Consider the following 24,178-nt stretch of genomic DNA (forward strand, 5'->3'; position numbering starts at 1 on the left):
TACAAAATAAGTATGAAATCATACTCGATTTCAGTTCCAGTACAAAAGAAAACAGTTTTATACTCAGATCGAGTAAAAATGAAAATAATTTTATACCCGAATTGAAAACGCGTATGATTTTACACCCAATTTTAAAACGAGTATGATTTTCTACTCGAATTGAAAACGAGTATGACTTCTCAAACGATCTGAAAATAAGTATAAAACCATACTCATTCTTAACTCAAGTATATATATATTTGATGAATTTTAGTTTTATTTGATATTTAACAACACATAATTTACCGATAAAAAAGAAAAAAATATTCAGAATCGGTTTATGTTCATGTCCATATAAACAGATTCCGGATAATAAATTGATTTTCATGTCCATATAAATCGATTCCGGGTAAAAAACAAATTTCAAAAAATTACTGTATGTTTTTGAAGTTATAATCGTTTGATACCAATGTCAATATAAACCGATTTTGGATTGGTGTTTTTCAAAAAATTTCAAAATTTCAAATCTTCATGTTTTGATGATTCATTAACACAAATTAACTTCACATCTAACACGATATTTTTGTTAATTTCACATCTAACAAGATATTTTACTACTAATCCCCGAATTAACACTAACTAATCAGGAATAAATTAACCATTAAGAAAAATAATTAGATGAGAGGTTTTCCATTTTACTTCAAAATATTTTATTTTGTCACGTAGTGATAGACCCCCAATAATTCTTGTAGGCCCTCAACCAATCAGGTTTCAGAAAATAAAAATAAAAGACGGGAGTAGCTCAATGTTTCCAAATGAATTAGTAGGTACTGGAAATGTTAGAAAAAGTGAACGAAACCATAGAGGTGAAAAAGGATAGAGACACTTCCCAACCAGAAAGCAAAGTTCCCACTAGGAACCTTGGAGTAGACTAGAGAGTGCCCCGGGAAGTGATTATCCGTTGGAATCACTGACTTCCCGTTTCACACTCTTTCAAATCAAATGTAATACTAATACAAATTACATTAATCTTAGGGTCTACATTGACAAAACAAGTAATACTAGCAAACCAGGCACTAAGGTTAGTGCTTTCTCAAGCGTATGCGTATACAAGAAACGAGATACATTATGCTGGAAGATTTTATATCATTGCCTACTTATGGAAGGAAATGTGTAGTTCCACCAGAAGAACCTCTCAAATAAAAGAAGGTTTTGGTGAACAGTCTTCTTGCGACCAATTAAAAGTAAATCAGAGTGCTCATTTTCCCTTCATTTTCTCTTTTCAACGCGATTCATCATACATTCACAAACAACATACCAAAGATTATGGCTATCATACTTCCTTTTTATCTATCTCAATTCTAATAACCCCAAAAAGCATAGCAGGGTTTTCCCTAAGATGTGTCACAGGTTCGATTCAATACGTGAATGTACTTTCTCTATAACATATGGCCTTAAACTGGAGTATACAAGGAACCCGTCCTAAGTCTTTGATCAACCACAATTTTCCATCATTTCTACCTTGTATTGCACTCCGCACTCACAATGAACTGTGTGTGTAATGCCCTGTTCAGAAGCAGACATATGGTTAAGAAATTATAGCATTTAGAATTGAAAAAACAAAGGCAGTTAGGACTTTCCGACTCCAGGAACATGTAACCCTTGCTGTACTAGGACAACTACCACAGTGCAAAATAAAATCTAGAAGTGGGAAAAATTGATCCAAGTCTACCGGTTACAAGTACAAATACTGTATTTTAATATCATAATTGGTATATAATTTTGAGATGTACCAGGATGTAAGGTGTTTGAAAATATTAGCACGCGAACTGTCAATGTATCATCATACTCTATGAATACTTGAACTAGGATATAGATTTGATATACAACATGGAGGGCCTAGCATTTTCAAGTCGTAGCTTCCTGAAACGGTATAGTATTATAGATATATAATTTACGAAAACAGTTTGAAAGTTTTATTTTGAAACCACTGTAGCCTTAAACTTGTTATATTGTTTAAAATAAAGAAATCTTTTGTTATAAATATCAATTATTCCAAGACATTCTTACCTTCAGTTTTAAAATCTGGTGCTGCAGAGACTGCAAGTACTCACTTTCTCCAGCTTTATCTGATAACAGAGCTTTGTGTTCCTCTTCCAAGCCATTGATGTCCATTGCCCCTAATTCTGGCTATTAGCACAACCCCCAGATTAAAATTTAACCATAACAAGTATAAAAAAAGAGAGTAGGAAGAACTTCTATGAATCACAAGTACTGCTATATATTTAGGTGGATAAGTCATCAAGATCCCGACAAGTTAACCATGTAGAATGGAGGACAAAAATTCTCGCAATGACTAATTGATCCATTATCCAAGGATCCGGACAAAAGGAATTTCACAAACATTTGACTTGTGCTGCTTATAATGAATAGTGAATAGTGAGTCATTTAAATTTTTAATTGATGTAGCTTTACTGTGGCGTTCTAAATGTATCCTACCATAAACGTTTAACACAAAGTAAATTTCAGTTGCAAAGAGGAGTTTACACACCGGATAGCCATCAACTCTACTCTTCAATTGCTTAATAGACTGCTCTACCTGAAACAATCCAAGTAAGCTTCATCAAACAAAATGCAATCGCGCAGAAGAAACTACTTGTAGCTAAAGAAAAGATTGTCAAGCAGGTACATCGCATCAGTCACAATCTGGTGGTAAATCCAAATCTAGGTAGATTTCTCTTTCCAACAGAAAATTTATTTACAAGGAGAATTTTGGTTAAAAAACTAAATGTCAATTGCTAACCGAGTATAACTGCAATTCCCAACACTTTTCACTTGGATTGTGAAGGAACTCCTCCGTTCAAATATCAAAACTTACTCAACCTTATTGATAGTTATCCGAAATCCCAAAAGACAAAGGAAAAGCAGGATTGTTGCTGATATTACAAATACGACTCACCAGATGATGAGGATTGGACCTACATAGTACCCGTGTCCCTAAAAAAAGGCTTTATCATTTGGTACACAGATACTATAACACGCATGTCTTATACTAAATGCAACTTATTGAATATCACTTGCCAGAGTAATTCTACGTGGACATCAAATGAGTTAGTTCCTTCCCAGCTCACTGATAACAAACCATACCTCTCTATTCTCGAAAAGAAGCTTGGATTTCTTCGCTCTTATCTCCTCAAGCTCAGCTTTCATTGCCTCCAACTTGGTTCTGAGGTCCTCAAATTCCTATTTGTTTCCAAATAACGGTTACTATAAAGGCATAAAAGCTTAGCATCTAAACTTCTAAAATACATTATTCATGTTCAAGTGGGCTCTACCTGATTGTTAGTAATGAGATGGTCCTCATCCATATAATCCCCTAGACATAAAAGATGCACAATCACTTTCCACGCACAATACAGTAACTAAGTTGCCAAACTGACAAGAAAATTACCAGGAAGACATTCTGAAGAGCGGAAAGGAGAGAAAAACCAAACAAATAATACTCATCCATTTATGAACGACAAATTGACTAAATGTGAACCTAAAAGTGGATACTGATCTAAACAATTTGTTGTGAATAAATTCTATGAGACATACAGAGACCAAAGAAAGATCACTAAAACCATACGTCAAGACTCAAAACTTAATAGATATCATAAGGGAACTGTCATAGTGAATTATGGCACCAGCATACTAGCCAAAACTGTAAGGAAATACCTTCATGTGCACCATCATTTTCTTTGAGTTTTCCTTGTGCCTGTACAAGAGACAGTCAGTAGTCGGACAAAGAAGAAGACCATCAAACAAAATGCATGAAAACATAGGAAGCTTACATTCCTAGTTAATAGATTGGAGAATTCTTGCATGCTATGTAAATAAGTCCTCATAAATTAGTCAATTACGCCGTTTGTGTTCTGAAACAATGTTTCCAACTAAATTTAACCATTTCAGAAGCTGCAAATGAGCTCTCCAGAATTCTTTTTTTTTTCTTTTCTCAATTTCTAACACTAAACTGACACTGAAAAAATTATACTTCCATATCATATGAAATTTAATGGAATGGGAACATAAAAGTTCATCAAAGTGGGTTCCTGAAGCTGTCTTACCCCTGTTTTGTTCATGTTAAACTTTACCCAATCCTACACAAGAAAGAGTACAATCAGGAACCGGATACTCCAGACTGTGAGAGACATATAGAACCCAGAAGCTTGTAACGACAAATACAAGTCAACAGACCTGTCGTTCTTGTACTTTAGCACTCAAATCTTCAACGGTTTTGACGTAATATGCTCTGTAACAGTAATACAGCATTCACTTTTGGTGATTTAAGAAATAATATATGAAATCTAGAAAAAAGTTTCTATTACAATGATGACCTGGAAATCATGGACATTACCTTTTCTCTTGGAGTTTGGCATATAAACTGAGTCTTTCTTGTTCTATAAGCTCTAGTGTCTGTACAATAGATATATTGTGGACATACTTAGTTACGTTAATCAAATGGTTATAAAAACCGTTTCATCGTTGCAACAAAGGATAACTCATCGATTATTGGCAAAAAACATGCAGTATGATTCTACAGAAGTTAATGATGGTTAACAACCAACATTTATAATATATGATTACAAATTTTAAAGAGTTAATGATGTATGATTCTACAGAAGTAGCTAAATTGCGGGGATTTTTTTTTCTATTAGCAGACCCCCAGACCCCCAGACCCCAGTCACTATTTAACTGAAGCACTTATTAGTTATTGCTTTTATACTTCTAGAAATTTCTTGGTAACATGTTCAGGCCTTGCTATGTTTTTACATTAAAAAATAAAACAACCCTTCAGTCTAGTTTTAAGAAACATAGGCGTGACTTGTATTCTCAGCACTAATACCTGAAACAGGGTTGAGGAATCAGATTCGAGGGATGCAATCTTCTTTTGCCTCTCAAGGATTTGTGAGCATATCTGCCCTTTTGCCTGCAGCATCCGCTCTGTATCCTCTTTTAGACGCTTTGTTTCACATTTTGCTGCAGAAATATGAGACACAAGAATAGACAACTGTTAGACAAGTACCAAATATAAATGATGGCACCAACCTAAAGCTTACCTACACGATGTTGTAACAAGATTACTGATTATAACCAGCAAGAGCTGAATATGCAAGCCATGAATTACATATAAAATATAAACAAACTGATGGAGATTTTGAATATGCACTTTCACAATTGCACATTGGTACAAATTTGCGCGGGAAAAGAGTAAAGAAGATAACGATACCCTAATTCTTCTTAGACTTGAATTGAATTAAAAACGCGTAAAGGAAAATTCACTATTACAAACTGTAATTTGAACAATGAAAATTGATATGATGCTAAGAAGCACTGATAGAACCCGGATTTTGCCCTAAAAACTGGGGAACCAAAAACACTACTGAATTCAAGCATAACTCTTACATTTTCAAGAAAATTCAAACCGAAATACAGGGAGATAGAGATGGAGGGGAAAACCTGAATTGAGGTCCAATTCCATGGTGTGAATAGAAGTGATCTGCGTTTGTTCGTCAACTGAAATCTTAGCCGCTTGTTCTTCCACATCTGTCTCCGCCGATTACATAAACAGGAAACAAAAAATATTTCCATGAAATTGAAAATGCAGATTACAAGATTTGTATCTTTACGTAACGAGAGAGAGTGAGAGAGAGAGACCGTTCATTTGAGAGCGTAAGGTTTTCATGTTGTGTAGATATTCCTCCATCTTTTTGCTTTTTGGCTGAAAATCTTAAAATGAGAGATTGATGTTACCAAATGAGAACAACAAAACTTGATATTTTAGTTTTTGATATGAAGAAGCAAAAAAAACTTGATTCGAGTCGCTGGAAGTGGAGAATGGAACGTGGAGGAGAAGAAATTAGAAGGCCAAGAAAGGAGACAGAAAGAGAGTGAGAGAGTCGGTGACCGTGGCTTTAGATCAATACAAGTACCGCATACTAGCATGGGCCTGAGAGAGATAATTGTACTCTATAGAGCCCTAATTTAGTGAGACTAGGTCTTGTGGAGATGCCTAACCTCTTTCCAAATGCCTTTGCACATCAAAAGGCCTAGCTCTAGTGATAATTCCCGGAAAAATCAAGAGACGGCTAACCATTGCCCGTTATAAGCAAAGAAAAACGGAAAATCATTAACCGTTCTTTCCAGAACGGATAACCATTACTCTTTTCAAGAGAAACGGATAATCATTGTCCGTTCTTTTCCATCTAGAACGGTCAACAAACAAGATCCAAGCAGCCATATTTTGGATTTAAATTTTGTCGCTTTCAACCAAGTTTGCTTCATATCAACTCTTTGCCGTAAACAAACCAACTTAACTTATTAAGATCGTTATCTTCCCAGCAGTTAGAACTGGTGCAGCACAATAGCTTGGTTGAATGGAAGCATTTGTTGTTATAGCTTCCATTAATTAGAACAGAACAAAGACAGAAGACTAACCCTGTGTTGCTTGAGGAATTTTCCCGAACAATGCATGAGCATTTCATCGGTGATGCATGTGCATACCAAGTTGTCTTTTAGAGCTCTCCATCTTCCTGCAAAATCCAAGTATAATGGCAACTCATAACTCCTAATCCTACTAGAACACACGAACACTCATCCATCTCCTCTCTCCGGCAACAAAACCAACGACAAATATTCACTTCTTCCATTAGTTTTAGGATTGAAAGTACTCTACCCAAATCTTGTAAGTAAACTAACTTTCATCTGCTATAATGGTTTAGTTTGGTTGCACAAGGTAGCTCTTACTTTGTCTTTATTTATTTTGAGTTCTATTGAACAGAGAGAAATCAGCATATTTGATGTGAAAAAGGTTCACTGCTGCTTGGTGTTGGTAATGGTAGTGAAGAGATGTCCAGTATTTGAGACGAATTGGGGGATGGGTTTTGTTTGAATTCATATTACAGCCAAGATAAAAACAGTTTTGGCTCGATTTTAGTTTGAAAATGTTCACTTAAAATCAGTTATGGTTAGCTTCACCCAATTGTTGCCTCTTCCTCTCAAGAATAACATATTGTAAAAAGTCAAGAAACGGCTAATGAGTGTCGCTTTTCATTTAACAAAAACAACCAACTGTTGCCCGTTCCATAGGAACGGCATGTCATTACCCGATTTTTTTAGTGTAGAACGGTTAATCTCTATCCATTTTTCACTTTTTGAGAACGGCTAACCATTACCTGTCTTCGGAGTCTTCCCGCTGGGATTCCCACACACCAGGGAAGGCTAGCGGGAAGAGGGGGTTTAGGCGACGATTTTTTGCCTTGGGAAGAGTTTGGGCATCTCCATAAGACCCAGTCTGACTAACATTTTTATCTTGATATTTATTTTTATTTTTTTAAAGGTATTTAATCATATAATTGGATAAAGAGTATTACATTAACTAGTTGGAATCCTAACAAGCTAAGCTCCAACAACATACTACTACATTAGTTGAACAGGTTGCTATGCTAGCCTACCAGCGAGCCTCATGGGTAACCTAGCCAAGGGAGCCGAAGCGGATGGGGGGCTGAGATTGTGTCACAATGGGGGCAAACTAACTCTTCCTTCCATGTTAATTTATGCAATATTACGCCATTGGGGGCTCGAACCTGGGACCTCCTGAAACGCATAAAACTTTGGGGAACGGGGATGACCAGCTGAGCTAGGAAAGTGTAATTACATGAAGGTATAATGAACATGTAGATTAATCTAGTACAATCTGATTTATGCAAGATAGGACAGTGTAGTCCTGAATTGTTATTTAGATATTTTTCAACAGGTTGGCATTCGCAACCTGATTCTCCAATCCTATTGTCGTCTGATTCTCTTTCATGCAGTTGCGTTGGATAGTGTAATATGGAATCTGGCCCATTCTTAGCTTGATTTCAACAATCATTGATGTTGTGCACCATATTAGTTTAGCATCGGAAGTTCGAATCCGTTTTGAACGATATTTTGGCTAGCTCCATTTTATTTCTGTTTTGATGCTATGACCAAAGCCCATGTATCAGCGGTTAGTGCAATGGTGATATCCAAAGGTGACGCTACCGCTAACATTATTCTAACCTCCGCATCTTTGTATATAAAATTTTCCCTATAGTTCCAGGGTGTCCTCGAGTTGCTTCATTTGTATTGATATTGATCCAATCTAAGTTAAGTTTGATCCGTCCCAACAAGATGGTTGTTGATGTTGTCATTCTAATTGCAAGGCTTGTAGAAGGTTGGATCCCATGTATCACAATAGGTACGTTTTTTTTCACCCAATAAAACCCCTGCTGAAGTTTGATATCCATCTGCATTATGTTTCCTGCGTTTGGTTGCCTTCGGGAATATATTAGTTTGTTTTTGGCTATCTATAAGGACCGCAAAAGGTAACAAAAGGACGTTGTGATAGAGGTGTCGGCCTTTCCTTGTAGGATTTGTGAGATTGTTGTATTGAGGTTCAGGACATTTGGGAAATTCTAAGCAGTGTTTGATTGATTAGATAGCCGAGAGAGTATGACACGATAACTGGATAATGGTAATAAATGAGTATATGAACAACAGTTTCCATATCAGAATTCCATTACATGCATATATTGGAGTTAGTGAGATGGATATGATTATAAATACCGAGGGTATGTAAACCCTCATTGAGTGATTAGCACAAGAAAATTTGAACTTTTGGAGGACACGGTAGTGTCCAAAGTAACTTAGATTGTGGTAGGGTTTTTTGATGCAATTGATCCATTTTGGAGGTGAGACATTTATATCCATATGTTATGGTGTATTTCCCTTTGGTAAGTGGATAGACAATCTTGTCTAGACAATTGACACAAATATCATGATTACTGGATCTTTTCTTGTTGAAGTGGAGACTTACTAGGATTTTTAACAGTCTTAGAACTTTTTCCGTTAGTTTAAGTCATTTTTAAACAAGTCAGGAAGATAAAACTTACTTGAAACAAGCTTTCCAAAAGAATAATCTTCACAGTTGATCTAAACTCTTTGAAGGAAATTCAATCATGATCTCAGGGATGTCAAAATTGATGAAAAAGATGCTCAGAAACCTTGAAAAATAACTTACAGTTCCGAACCTAGGTTTCCAGTTTTGTGTCATTCGTGAACTAAAATAAATAAGGATAATCTGTTATTGGAAGTTCGAGAACTTGTATAGAGCCATTGTTGGGCCTAGACAAGAGAGTTACAGATATCGGTGAGCAAAGAGTCTGGAACCGTGGATTTCATCTGTATCCGTCCGTAAAATTACGGGTGAAACCCAATCCGTATGATCTATGGGCCGAACACGGTTGGATTTTCCAAATCCACACTTTTAACAGTTTGGTTGTCGTTGAACTTTGAAACCCACGGGTTCGCCCACACCATCTTACTCTTAGTTATAAAATGATAAAAATGAAAAAGAACCAATCTTATTGGAATGATCTGCTCTTACATAAACATAGAAAAGAACTAGCTTAACAGAGAATTTTATGGTTTTACATAGTACTAGAGTACATGAGCCCATGTCCTTATAAACATTGCTATATGTTTTGTATCGTTGATCTAGCAAACTTGTATTTACCATCCATGATGTAGCGAGGATGTATTAGGGAACACGAGAGAAATCTGTATACATGATTCCAATGGAGGAGTCAGGATTTTTGGTTTGGTGGTGAATTATGGAGATAAAACTTAACCTTATCTAGTCTTGATCTTCTTGTAAAAGAGTCATAATATTTTGCTTCAGACACAATACAATACGCAAAACAATAATGAACTATGAACATATAAAGTTATATATTATGTTAAGAAAATCATTTGGTTAATTAATTGAACACCGTGGAATTGATCACGACTTGGAGCTAAATCGGTACCATAATATAATGGGTGCAACTTTAAATAGATTATCGAGCAACTTCAGAGAAGAGATGAGCATGTGATGTTCGGGATTCCCATTAAGAATTGAAGGAAACCTAAATAGTATATGATGTTTAGCGTTTTTCCACTGCAGCAGTGTTCATATCAACGGCTATATTGGTTTTCTCCCGCTCACAATCCGAACGAGTAAAACTAGTTAAGGAGTTTGGAAATTTGGGTGGGTCCATGGCACCACCCACCCCACTAACAGCTCCGCCCCTGCATGATTCGAGACCTAGGAACTAGAGTTTGAAATCTAACAACAATACAATTATGTCGATCTTGATGACTTCAAGCTCAAATAGTGAAATGGGGAACAGTAACTATTCTGGCCGCCTTAATTAACAAGATTTAAGGACTCTCACTTATGCAGTTAATATGATGTCCATGGCTATACGATGGATAACCTAGTCATATGAAGAGATCCTCATGTCATAAACATATACTTTGTTTTATAGAACCTTGACCTGCACCCCACGTGTCTTTTTTGTTTGTTTTACTTTTTTCCTCTTCTCTTTTGATTAAATATGCGGTTAATCCGCATCCGTCCCGTTTCATCCGCTGATCCGCGGGTGATTGGGCTGGACACGGTTGGATTTTCCAAATCCTCAATTTTGACGGATTGGATGCGGGTGACCCCTAATCCGCATCAGTCCGTCCGTTGCACACTCCTAGTTACAAAACTTATAGTTATTAAAGAAATAACTACTTCATCTTATAATTTTCAAACATATCATTTTTATATGAAATTTCTCGGAAAAAATCTAGTAAAAGTTTTAGATGAGATCACCAGAAACCCAACAATTTAGACTTAACAGAAAAAAATCTTTATTGATGAGTGAAAAACCCAATAAAGTTGTGATAAAATCTGAAAAACCGGGGGTCTAACAAACACACCCAATATTTCGTTCGACAATCTGAATAGACAAACTCCAATATACTTTCAAGAGAATCAACTAGACAGTCAGACTCAATCTAGAGAAAAGTATATCAAAGAGTTTCATATCTCTATCCCTCAGTTCAATCTGCAATCAGCAAATAGGAATTTGCGAGCCCGATTGAATATAAGAGAAATAACTTGAACAGTACCAAAGACCAATGTTCAAGGATCAATCAATTTCAATCAACAACCAAAGGTTGGATTCACCAATTGATCGATTCAACGCACAACCCTGTGATATTTCTATTATATAACAAAATATAATGCGGAAAAGAAATAACACAGACACCAGAATTTTGTTAACGAGGAAAACCGCAAACGCAAAAAAACCTCGGGACCTAGTCCAGCTTTGAACATCACACTATGTTAAGCCGCTACAGACACTAGCCTAATGCAATGAACTTCGGACTGGAATGTAGTTGAGCCCTAATCAATCTCACACTAATCAAGGTACAATTACGCTCCTTATGTATCTGAACCCCAGCAGGATTCTATGCATTTGATTCCCTTAACTTATCTCACCCACAACCAAGAGTTGCTACGACCCAAAGTCAAAGACTTAATAAACAAGTATGTCTCACACAGAAAACTCTATTGAAATAGATAATCTGTCTCCCACATAAATACCTACGAGTTTTATTCCGTCTTTTGATAAATCAAGGTGCACAAGAACCAATTGATAAACGAGACTCATATTCCCGACGAACATCCTAGTATTATCAATCAATAATCTTAATCATATGGTAGCGAAACAACATATTGTGGAATCACAAACGATGAGACGAAGATGTTTGTGACTACTTTTTATCTTGCCTATCGGAGATTAATCTCGAGCAAATCTTAGAAAAGATAGTACTCAATACGATAGAACATGGAAAGATCTGAACATACAACTACAGAGAAAATAGTTGGGTCTGGATTCACAATCCCAGTGAAGTCTTTAATTCGTTAACCTACAGGGTTTCGTGAAAAACCTAAGGTTAAAGGATAATTGACTCTAACTTATGCAACTAGTATCACACAAGAGGTGTGGGGATTAGGTTTCCTAGTTGCTAGAGTTCTCCCTTATATAGTTTTCAAATCAGGGTTTGCAATCTAAGTTACCTTGGTAACAAAGCATTCAATATTCATCGTTAGATGAAAACCTGATTAGACTCAAGCTAATATCTTTCAACCGTTAGATCGAACTTAGCTTGTAATACACAAATGAAATGTACCCTTATTTAGGTTTGAGTAACGATACCTAAAAGTGTACACCATGTTGGCTCAACAGTAGTTAACCGAGGTTTGGATATATGAACACTCTCATATCAACCTTATTAATCTTAACCACAACTAGTTCAAATGACTCAAATGAAACTAGTTAAAGAGTTGTTCAATTGCTATATTCTCATAGAAGTATACAAGAACACAACTGAAGAAAAATCGGTTTGATTCACTCGAATCAATTCATGAACATTATAGACACAGTTTGCAAAGAAAGCATTCCTTAATATATAAATGTATTAGTTCATGAACAAACCAATTTTAGAACTTTAACCACTCAAGTATGCATACGGGTACGCATACCTAAGTAGCCGGTCTGAGTTTGGGTTCGCCAGTATACGAATGGGTACGCATACCTAAGTACACTTCCAAAACCCAGCAGATTTCCCGTACCTATACCTTACGCAATTATGCGTACCGGTATGTGTACTTGGTACCCGAAATTCCACAACTACAAGTACGCATATGGGTATGCATACTATAGTTCCGGTCGTGGATCACATACATGCAAGAATGCATACTATGTTCATAATCCAATAGTTCTAAACTCTATTTCAATCATTGAAACTTTCTTATAGGATGACAATAGTCGTTTTCACACATTATTAGCATCAAAGCCAGGGCCGGTTTTGAAGGAGTGCAAGGTGTGCTCTTGCACAAGGCGTCCCATTCATGAAGGCGTATTTTTATGCGGTGTTCAGTATTGGGCCCAACTGATTCACAATATTTTTTGGTTGGAATGGAACTTAAAAAAGTCCATTGGATAATTTAACTTCTCTAGTTCTCTTAAATCTAACAAAAACCCTAGAAGGCAATCGACGGGCATCTCAAAATAAGATTGAAACCGGAGAGACAAGAGGAAATTATGTCCAACAGGTTAGTCGCTTCCCTTTATTCATAATTTAACAAGTTAGTTCTTCAATTTTAATTGTGATATATCATCTATACTTATTTGATTTGATTTTGAGACCTTGATTGAGTGCATACAATACTTATTTTTTTATTTCTTTTATACAGTATATGTAGATAATGGATGAAGAGGGAGGATCTATGGACACTCTTAGATGGACAAGGTCGGACAAGTTTTGCATCATTTTCTCCGCAAAACCCAAATGATAATGATTTTAAGTATAATATTTTGATGGTATATTCTTCTTATAAGACTCTACAATCCTACAAAAAATGAGCACAACTAGAGATGTATAAAATCACCATCTACCCCTTTGAATATCAGCCATTCAAAATTAACGGTTGACATTAAGATCGGTTGATGGTCAAGTTTGGTATCTCGAATTGCATTCATTTTTGGTAGGAATGTAAAGTCTTGTAATAGGAACATATCAATAAAACATTAGACTTAAATTCATTTTCGTTTGAGTTTGCCGGACAAAATGGCACAAATCTTGTCCGACCTTGTCCATCTAAGAGTGTCCATGGATCCTCCCTCATGGATGAAATTACTTCTCTGATTTCATATATATTTGTGAAGACAGTAGTTATTAAATTAATACTCTTGGATCATGAGATATATGCTAAAATAAAATGCTTGACTAGAGTTGGTCAATCGTCTACTTGCAATTTAGTACGTACTAAATTACTAATTACTTGTCGACTGCAATATTTTTCGTTTTAGTTTCCTTGTTTGAGCTTTTTTCTTCTTTTACTGCAGGTATGTCAAGAACTACCTAGAGCGGGAAAACAACATCGCAAATTTTGAAGTGAAAGAATATTTGGCTGATGGTTATTTGCTTTAGTCTGTTTTTGGATGCAGTTTAGTCCTCAAATTTTATTTCTGTTTCATTTTGTTAATCATCGTAGTTTATTTCTAAGTAGTTATATGTTTGTTTTCATTTTTGATGGAAAGTTCCCAACTTCCTGACACTTTTTATCATACGTTCTTCTTAAATTACGATACAAATTATTTCATTTCAATGCTATTAAGTACATTCTATTTATGTGTGATTTTTTTTTGGATAGAAAGGCGTTTCGATCTCTTTCGCACAAGGTCGTCGAAACTTCAGAGACGGCCCTGATCAAAGAAATTTTCAAGTTATTGAAATAATCATAACGAAACATTCAAAGTCTTCACAAAATGATTGTATCACACAAACCATGTAAGATGTTACTCGGTGATTTTCTTATGATCATCTTTTGACTTTCGTCAAGAATATAAGATGAACTTGGTTGAAGCGAAAACTTACCAACACATATTTCGAGAAATATGTAAGCGAGTTAAACTCAACTCGAAATCTCAAATGTGCATAATCAAATGCTATATAGTGATACGACTTTTGTCTCAATATAGGAGATAGAGTAGAAATATACTTTCCAAGTTATAGATGAGTTTTAGTCTCCACATACCTTTTGTTGATGAAGTTCCACAAGCTCTCCTTAGTAGTTCTTCTTCTTCAATTGATGAACGCCGTGAAGTCTAATGCTCAACTACACAATCTATCCTAATCTGAGACATTACTAAAAGTAGACTAGAAATCAAGACTTATAGTTTTGATCACTAACATTGACAAACAAGCATGACATAGCAACACTTGCGAGTTCGACAGAGCAGTGCTCTAACAATCTCCCCCTTTGTCAATTTTAGTGACAAAACTATCAATACATATAGATTACAAAATAAATAAACTTTGCAGCTTCTCATTCGAATGCTTGATATCCTTGGTTCTTCAACATTACTAGAAATCTTCGTCACTTCCAAGTACTCCAATGATTCTAAATATGTTCAACTCAGCATCATAGTTGTTGAAGATCCGTAGCAATAAAAATGAGAAAATAGTTGCTCTCAACCATTGTTATACAATGTCAAAGTATTATTACACAACATCAAAGTTCAATTGTATCATAACTTTGACAACAATACTATGGTTATATTTATAACTCCTCTTTAGTCAATACTTCATCTTACAATGAAAACCACTCCCCCTTACATAATTATCCGTAAACCATATGTATTCGTAGTGTGAACTACACATTAATTCTCCCCCTTTTTGTCAATATAAATTAGCAAAGGTACGAAAACTAGTGAGATCCTCATGAAATTTTCATATAGATACTTCATGACCAAAAGAGAACAACATACCAACTTGTTTCGATGATTTTACATAGTGGAAACTTAGTGTATCCATCAATGAGTTTATAAAGATACAAGATAACTCATACAATATTCCACAGCTGCACTCCCCACAAATATTTGGCAATTAAGCACAAGTTCAATTAAGAACTCTCCCCCATAAAATGTCATTCCCGAAAGAACAACAAGAGTGACCTTAATTTTACAAGAAAAGAAGGATTTCTTTGGACATTAATAAATCACATAAGAATATGAATTTGTATCCAAAAATCTCAATTGAATTAACCACAAGGAAATGATCAATTCAATTGGTCATGGTCAACATAAGAGAACTTACGGAGCAACACAGTACATACACAAAGATGTGGATCATGGAAGACCAATACTGCGGAATAATCAAAGATTCGTTTTATTTTTCATCACTATTTGCACAATGACATATAATAGACTTAATCTTTGTAAATAAATTTTCATCCTATCTTCCATCAATATTTTCCTAATGACATAATAGGCTTAACTTTTTGTAATCAAAAGTTCATTCCATCTTTTATCAATACTTTCATACCGACATATAATAGGGTTAACTTTTGAATAAATATGGGACGGTGAAGGTTCACGGACGTAAACAACATATCCCATAAAAAATTACAATATATAAAACCATAAAGATTAATGCTGCAAAAATCATCTTCCAAATAACTTAGAATTTAAATAAATAAATCTAAAACATTGCAAGATGAAAATCGTTGGAAGTAGCTATGTGTACTCACAATAATGGCTATTCCAAACCCTAGTTATCCTTCTTACAAACATAAGAATAAATTCTCATAAGAAGTTTCCTGGACAATATAAATAGGACATGAAAATCTAATCATCATCTTCATCATCGGAGATCATAAATGTGGTAGGAACCTTATCCATCTCCTCCTTGATTTCAGGAAACTTAGTAGCAATCACATGTAATTGTTCTTGCACATACCTTATCTTGGCATCAATTTTACAAACACCCTTGTGAATTTGATGAAGAAGCTTCACGGAGGAAGAATCACATGAGTTAACAAGTGTGTCACATCTTTGTCTCTTGCAAGCATTTTCCTTCATACGTTTGAAAGTGCAAGGACGAACTAGCTTGGTAGTTCCAATAGAGTTTCCAATGGGAGCAATGGAGAAAGTACGACAAATTAGCTCAATCAAGCAAGGATAGACTAACTTCTTGTTGGAAGAAGTCATCGACAACATTTGATAAATGATAAACCCACAAATGTCGAGACTTTGAGTTCCCAACTCAAGGAAATAGACCAACTCCGCAAACTCACGACCCCAACGAGAATTCTCAATTATGGAGGAACAAAGATTAGAAATACCAAATTTTCCAATGGACATCAAGTCAAGACTAAGATGAGTAGTAGGAAATTTCCTCACATTCCAATCAACACTCTTACCACAAAGACCATTAGAAATGGTTTCATAAGATGGTCTTTCACGACTAGGTCTTGGAAGGCAAAAATCCCTACGGGAATTTTAGTAATCCTTGAAATCAACTCTCTATTAACAAGAATCCTTTGTCTATTTATCATGGTCTTGAATTCCATGTCATCATGATTAACATCATAGATGTTAGCATAGAAGATTCTTATAAGACTGTCAAAACCTTCACCAAGACCGTCAAAGATGTTTCGAAGATTAAACTTTTCAAAACATACCAAATCTTCTTTTTGTCCACTAATAAAATCCAATTTCTTTTCTATAATAAACCCATTAGATGAAATCCTTTCAAAAACCTTGCCACATGAATCATTGACAAATCTAATCCTAATAGAATTTTTATCCTCGGATGAACAAACTGGAAAAAAAATCAGTTAAGGAGTTTTTGAAGAAAAAACAAAAAATTAACCCACTGTTCAAAACAAATTACACCGTTATTTTTCCCATATCAAGAGATATACAAATGGGATACAACCAAACTTGTTACCAAGAGGCAGTATGTGCAAAGACAGTCTCATGCATAGGTTCTGGTTGATATTTGTGAACATTACCAGTGATATAATCATAATAATGATGATAATCAGGGTTAATGGAGATTTTTAACTCCTTTTTCTTATGATTAGGAGGGAATGTTTTCTGACATTTAGAACCTGCACTATCCCGACAAGAATTCTGTTTATTGAATTCATCTGGATTGACAGTATGTTTAGTTCGTACATCATGCTTGCATGATTTGACAGATACATAACTTTTATCAGAACAATTCATTTCCTCAATCAAATTGAGTTTTTCTAAGAATCTGAAAACCCCTCAAAAGCTTTGAATAGATCTTTGTCAATAGATCCATCATGATAGTATTCCTCAAAAAGATTAAGAAGCAATCTAGTGAGATTCCATACCTTTGAGCTTCGACTTAGTTTTCTTGAGAGATTTTTCCTAGAAGAACTTTTAATTTTTCCTTTAGACTGTTTTTCATCATCTAGGATTTCCAATTTCTTAGATGAGGAGGGATTATCTAGGGAGACTAGAGGTATAGTAGATAATAAGCTTTGGACAATCTTTAAGGACCTCTGGCATGCGTTACAGATTCCCCAAAAAAGTTTCCCAAAGTAATTTCCCTTTTTCTTTGCTTGATAATAAACTTTTATTAGTAGCCAAAATGAGTTACAAGAATACAAAAATGAGGATCAAATTGATCCAATAACTAAAAGAAATTACAGGCTATTTTGGAGCTCAATTATCCAAATCTATAATATTTCTGATGTTCATTTTCGAAGCTCCCTAAGAAAGAAGGTCTATTATAGAAAATTTGTTGTTCTCCTCTTTTCAGTGTGACTTCTTTTTTTGCTAAAGAATCAGCTGAGAAGTTGACCTCCCTATAGCTGTGTATGAACTTACATTCTGTGACATTGCGGCATATTATTTTCCATATGGAGTAAGAAAACCATGGGAGTTTATAGTTTTTCAAAGCCTCAATGACTTCCTTTGAATCTGATCTAAACATTAGTCTTCTAAATCCATTTTTTATGTCCCCGTCACCAGCACAAAGTACTGCCATTATCTCTGCATAAAAATTTGTTGCAACCCCAAGTCCTCCTGTAATTGCTATCACACACTCTCCTTCATTGTTTCTGGCAATAAAACCATAACCAGATTCACCTGGATTTCCTCTTGAAGCACCATCACAACAAATAAGAATTTGATCTTTTTGCGGTAACTTGAAAAATACCTCTTGAAAAGTACATGCTTTTATCTTTCTGCATTTCATTCCAAAGTTTTTTAGTATCTGGAGATCATAAGATGTATTCCACATTATAGCCTTCATTCTCACTTCACACTCTATAGTAAGCTTCATGATTCTTGTCTTCAGATTGTGTTCATTGAATGCCTCTCCTTCATATGTACATCTGTTTCTTTGAAACCAAATTTCTTTAAGTGTAAAAAGCTGCAGTCCTCCATACTTCTTTCACAACAGGGCTTTTATTTTTTGCAGCTTTGAATACTTCATCAAAATATCTTGGATTTATAAAGCAGAACATGCCACTAGCCATCTCCAGATAATTTCACTATAATTACAATTCCAGAGTATGCGTTCTAGTGTTTCCTCATAATTTTTGCAGAAATAGCATCTTGAAGCAAGCTGAAATTTTTTGGATTTCATTTTTTCATCTGTTGAGAAAATTCCTCCAACCAGTTTCCAGATATTAATTGAGATACTATGACGTACAAAGCGGTGCCATACCTGAGAAGTACATTGTAGCTTAGGTTGTTTTGTTCTAATACATTCCACGGTTGATGACACATAAAATGCTCCAGTGATAGTGCCACACCATATTCTTCTGTCTTTTTCATTATTAGTCACTGGAAGCTTATTACATCTATCATTTGTAGTATTTCTTCAGGAATTACCCATTCACCATCCAACAGTAAATCTGCAACCTTCATATTAGAGAATTGTATCATATAAGTATTTTCAGGGAATAATTCAGATAGTGCTTTATCTTTAACCCAATTGTCTTTCCAAACTGAGATATCTTCTCCATCTCCCATTATCCATCTTGTATGGTTTTTTCCTTCTTCTGCAATCCATTTCAAACCTGGAAGGATAAAAGATTTTTTATAGTAACCAATCCATTCTCCGTGTTTGGTAATGAATTTTTCTTGAAAGTATCTGGCCAATTCTTCAGTACTGTTATGTATTTTCCATAGTAGTTTCATCAGTAAATATTTATTTAGTATTTTTAATCTTCTCAGACCCATACCTCCCTCTGCTTGGTGTACATACTAAATCCCATTTCAATGTGATGATTTTTCTTGTTGAAGGATCTCCAGTCCAGAGAAAATTTCTCATTATTATTTCACACTCCTTTAAAGCTCTTTTAGGCCATTTATAAATTGCCATACTGTATATAAGGAAACTGCAGAGCACATGTTTTAACAGAATTAATCTTTCTTGGAAGGATAACAACTTCCTTTTCTACCCTGCTAGACTTTCTTGCATTTGTTCCACACAACTCCAAATATGTGATTTTTTTATGCAACCTGGAGTTAGCATTACACCCAAATACTTATCTGGAAATGTTGATAATGGCATGTTACATTCTGCTGCTAATTGAGTTTTTCTTAATTCACTTATCCCTCCAATGAAGCATTTGCATTTTGCAAGGCTGACAACTTGACCAGAAGAAGCTTGATAATATATGTTTAAGAGTTTTCTAACATTTCTCTTATCTCCATTACAAAATAGGAATATATCATCAGCAAAGAATATGTGAGAAGGCTGCACTCCATTTCTTGAAACCATTGGTTGTAATAGACCATTTTTCACCATTCTAGTTAGCATTCTGCTCAATAGATCTTCTGCTATTACAAATAGAAGAGGAGATAGGGGATCTCCTTGTCTTAATCCTCTCCCTACTTGAAAGTAACCAACGGGTCCACCATTTAGTAGACCTGATATTCTAGCTGATTTCAATAGAATGTGAAGCCATTTGATCACTTGTTCAGAGAACCCAAAATTTCTCATGACCTGAAATAAAAACTCCCAACTGAGAGAGTCATAAGCTTGAGTTATATTTAGCTTTAGACCCATATTTCAACCTCTTATTTTAACTTCAAGTTCATTCACCAATTCTGAGGCAAGCACAATTTGTTCTTGAATGTTTCTTCCTTTAATAAATGCACCTTGCTGAGGAGATACAATTTTTTGTATTATACTGCCAAATCTTGTAGTTATAATATTTGTTATCACCTTGAAGCTAAAGTTCATCAGTCCAATGGATTATTCAAACATAAACTTATTAGGTCTATAGTGCTTGCCTGCTCTGATACCAATTGAAAAAACGAGGGTCTAACAACCACAACCAATATTTCGTTCGATAATCTGAATAGACAAACTCCAATATACTTCAACAGAATCAACTAGACAGTCAGAATCAATCTAGAGAAAAATATATCAAGGAGTTTTATATATCTATCCCTCAATTCAATCTGCAATCATCAAATAGGAATTTGCGAGCCCGATTGAATATAAGAGAAATAACTTGAACGGTACCAAAGACCAATGTTAAAGGATCAATCAATTTCAATCAACAACCAAAGGTTGGATTTACCAATTGATCGATTCAACGCACAACCTGTGATGTTTCTATTATATAACAAAATATAATGCGGAAAAGAAATAACACAGACACCAGAGCTTTGTTAACGAGAGAAACCGCAAATGCAGAAGAACCCCGGGACCTAGTCCAGCTTTGAACACCACACTGTATTAAGCCGCTACATACACCACACCAATGGACTTCGACTAGAATGTAGTTGATACATAATCAATCTCACACTAATCAAGGTACTGTTGCGCTCCTTACGCCTCTGAACCCCAGAATGATTCTACGCACTTGATTCCCTTAGTTGATCTCATCCGCAACCAAGAGTTGCTACGACCTAAAGTCGAAGACTTAATAAACAAATCTGTCTCACATAGAAAAGTCTATTGAAAGAGATAACTCTGTCTCCCACAGAAATACCTACGAGTTTTGTTCTGTCTTTTGAAAAATCAAGGTGCACAGGAACCAACTGATAAACCAGACTTATATTCCCGAAGAACAGCCTAATATTATCAACCACCTCACAATAATCTTAATCGTATGGTAACGAAACAAGATATTGTGGAATCACAAATGATGAGACGAAGATGTTTGTGACTACTTTTTATCTTGCCTATCGGAAATTAATCTCGAGCAAATCTTAGAGAAGATAGTACTCAATACCATAGAACTGGGCAAGATCATAACACGCGACTACTGAGAAAATAGTTGGGTCTGGATTCACAATCCCAGTGAAGTCTTTAATTCGTTAACCTACAGGGTTTCGTGAAAAACCCAAGGTTAAAGGAGAATTGACTCTAACTTATGCAACTAGTATCACACAAGAGGTCTGGGGATTAGGTTTCCTAGTTGCTAGAGTTCTCCCTTATATAGTTTTCAAATCAGGGTTTGCAATCTAAGTTACCTTGGTAACAAAGCATTCAATATTCACCGTTTGATGAAAACCTGATTAGACTCAAGCTAATATCTTTCAACTGTTAGATCGAACTTAGCTTGTAATACACAAATGAAATGTACCCTTATTTAGGTTTGAGTAACCGTACCTAAAAGTGTACACCATGTTGGCTCAACATTAGTTAACCGAGGTTTGGATATATGAACACTCTCATATAAACCTTATTAATCTTAACCACAACTAGTTCAAATGACTCAAATGAAACTAGTTAAAGAGTTGTTCAATTGCTATGTTCTCATAGAAGTATACAAGAACACAACTGAAGAAAAATCGGTTTGATTCACTCGAATCAATTCATGAACATTATAGACACAGTTTGCAAAGAAAGCATTCCTTAATATATAAATGTATTAGTTCATGAACAAACCAATTTTAGAACTTTAACCACTCAAGTATGCATACGGGTACACATACCTAAGTAGCCGGTCTGAGTTTGGGTTCGCCAGTATACGAATGGGTACCCATACCTAAGTACACTTCCAAAACCCAGCAGATTTCCCGGACCTATACCTTACGCAATTATGCGTACCGGTATGTGTACTTGGTACCCGAAATTCCAAAACTACAAGTACGCATATGGGTATGCATACTATAGTTCCGGTCGTGGATCACATACATGCAAGAATGCATACTATGTTCATAATCCAATAGTTCTAAACTCTATTTCAATCATTGAAACTTTCTTAGAGGATGACAATAGCCGTTTTCACACATTATTAGCATCAAAGCCAGGACCGGTTTTGAAGGATTGCAAGGTGTGCTCTTGCACAAGGCGTCCCATTCATGAAGGCGTATTTTTATGCGGTGTTCAGTATTGGGCCCAACTGATTCACAATATTTTTTGGTTGGAATGGAACTTAAAAAAGTCCATTGGATAATTTAACTTCTCTAGTTCTCTTAAATCTAACAAAAACCCTAGAAGGCAATCGACGGGCATCTCAAAATAAGATTGAAACCGGAGAGACAAGAGAAAATTCTGTCCAACAGGTTAGTCGCTTCCCTTTGTTCATAATTTAACAAGTTAGTTCTTCAATTTTAATTGTGATATATCATCTATACTTATTTGATTTGATTTTGAGACCTTGATTGAGTGCATATAATACTTATTTTTTTATTTCTTTTATACAGTATACGTAGATAATGGATGAAGAGGGAGGATCCATGGACACTCTTAGATGGACAAGGTCGGACAAGTTTTGCATCATTTTCTCCGCAAAACCCAAATGATAATGATTTTAAGTATAATATTTTGATGGTATATTCTTCTTATAAGACTCTACAATCCTACAAAAAATGAGCACAAATAGAGATGTATAAAATCACCATCTACCCCTTTGAATATCAGCCATTCAAAATTAACGGTTGACATTAAGATCGGTTGATGGTCAAGTTTGGTATCTCGAATTGCATTCATTTTTGGTAGGAATGTAAAGTCTTATAATAGGAACATATCAATAAAATATTAGACTTAAATTCATTTTCGTTTGAGTTTGCCGGACAAAATGGCGCAAATCTTGTCCGACCTTGTCCATCTAAGAGTGTCCATGGATGAAAACCTGATTAGACTCAAGCTAATATCTTTCAACCGTTATATCGAACTTATCTTTTTAAGTAGTTATATGTCTGTTTCATTTTGTTTCATTTTGTTTCATGTCTTTTTAAGTAGTTATATGTCTTTTTAAGTAGTTATAGACTCAATCTAAGTTACCTTTCTAAGTAGTTATATGTCTGTTTCATTTTGTTTCAAGTCGTAAACCTACAGGTTTTTGTGAAAAACCTAAGGTTGAAAGAGAATCGACTATAGCTTATGCAACTAGTATCACATAGGAGGTGTGGGAATTAGGTTTCCCAATTGCTAGAGTTCTCCTTTATATAGATTTCAAATCAAGGTTTGCAATCTAAGTTACCTTGGTAACAAAGCATTCAATATTCACCTTTAGATGAAAACTTGATTAGACTCAAGCTAATATCTTTCAACCGTTATATCGAACTTATCTTATTATACACAACTGAAATGTACCCTCATTTAGGTTTGAGTAACCGTACATAAACGTGTACACCATGTTGGCTCAACAGTAGTTAACCGAGGTTAGCTATATGAACACTCTCATATCAACCTTATTCATCTTAACCACAACTAGTTCAAATGAATCAAATGAAACTAGTTAAAGAGTTGTTCAATTGCTATATTCTCATAGAAGTATACAAGAACACAATTGAAGCAAAATCGGTTTGATTCACTCGATTCAATTCATGAACATTATATCCACGGTTTGCAAAGAATGCATTCCTTAATATATAAATGTACTAGTTCATGAACAAACCAATTTTAGAACTTTAACCACTCAAGTATGCATACGGGTACGCATACCTAAGCAGCCGGTATGAGTTTGGGTTCGACAGTATGCGAACGGGTACGCATACCTAAGTACACTTCCAAAACCCAACAG

The 24,178-nt window shown here is 35.2% G+C and overlaps 1 protein-coding gene across 1 annotated transcript; it reads right to left on the reverse strand.

The window, feature by feature from the left end:
• Nucleotides 1–984: 984 nt before the first annotated feature.
• On the reverse strand, nt 985–5,898 carry LOC113323332 (centrosomal protein of 128 kDa). Its single transcript, XM_026571619.1, has 12 exons — nt 5,677–5,898; nt 5,479–5,565; nt 4,865–4,998; nt 4,376–4,434; nt 4,216–4,270; nt 4,086–4,118; nt 3,697–3,736; nt 3,315–3,355; nt 3,127–3,222; nt 2,531–2,578; nt 2,050–2,169; nt 985–1,545 (listed from the first exon to the last, which is right to left on the reverse strand). Exons 1-12 carry the CDS (start codon nt 5,723–5,725, stop codon nt 1,474–1,476), a joined length of 834 nt encoding a protein of 277 aa, XP_026427404.1. The 5' UTR covers nt 5,726–5,898; the 3' UTR covers nt 985–1,473.
• Between the last annotated feature and the right edge of the window lie 18,280 nt (nt 5,899–24,178).

This window comes from Papaver somniferum, chromosome 11 (genome assembly GCF_003573695.1).
Source record: "Papaver somniferum cultivar HN1 chromosome 11, ASM357369v1, whole genome shotgun sequence".
Taxonomy (NCBI): domain Eukaryota; kingdom Viridiplantae; phylum Streptophyta; class Magnoliopsida; order Ranunculales; family Papaveraceae; genus Papaver; species Papaver somniferum.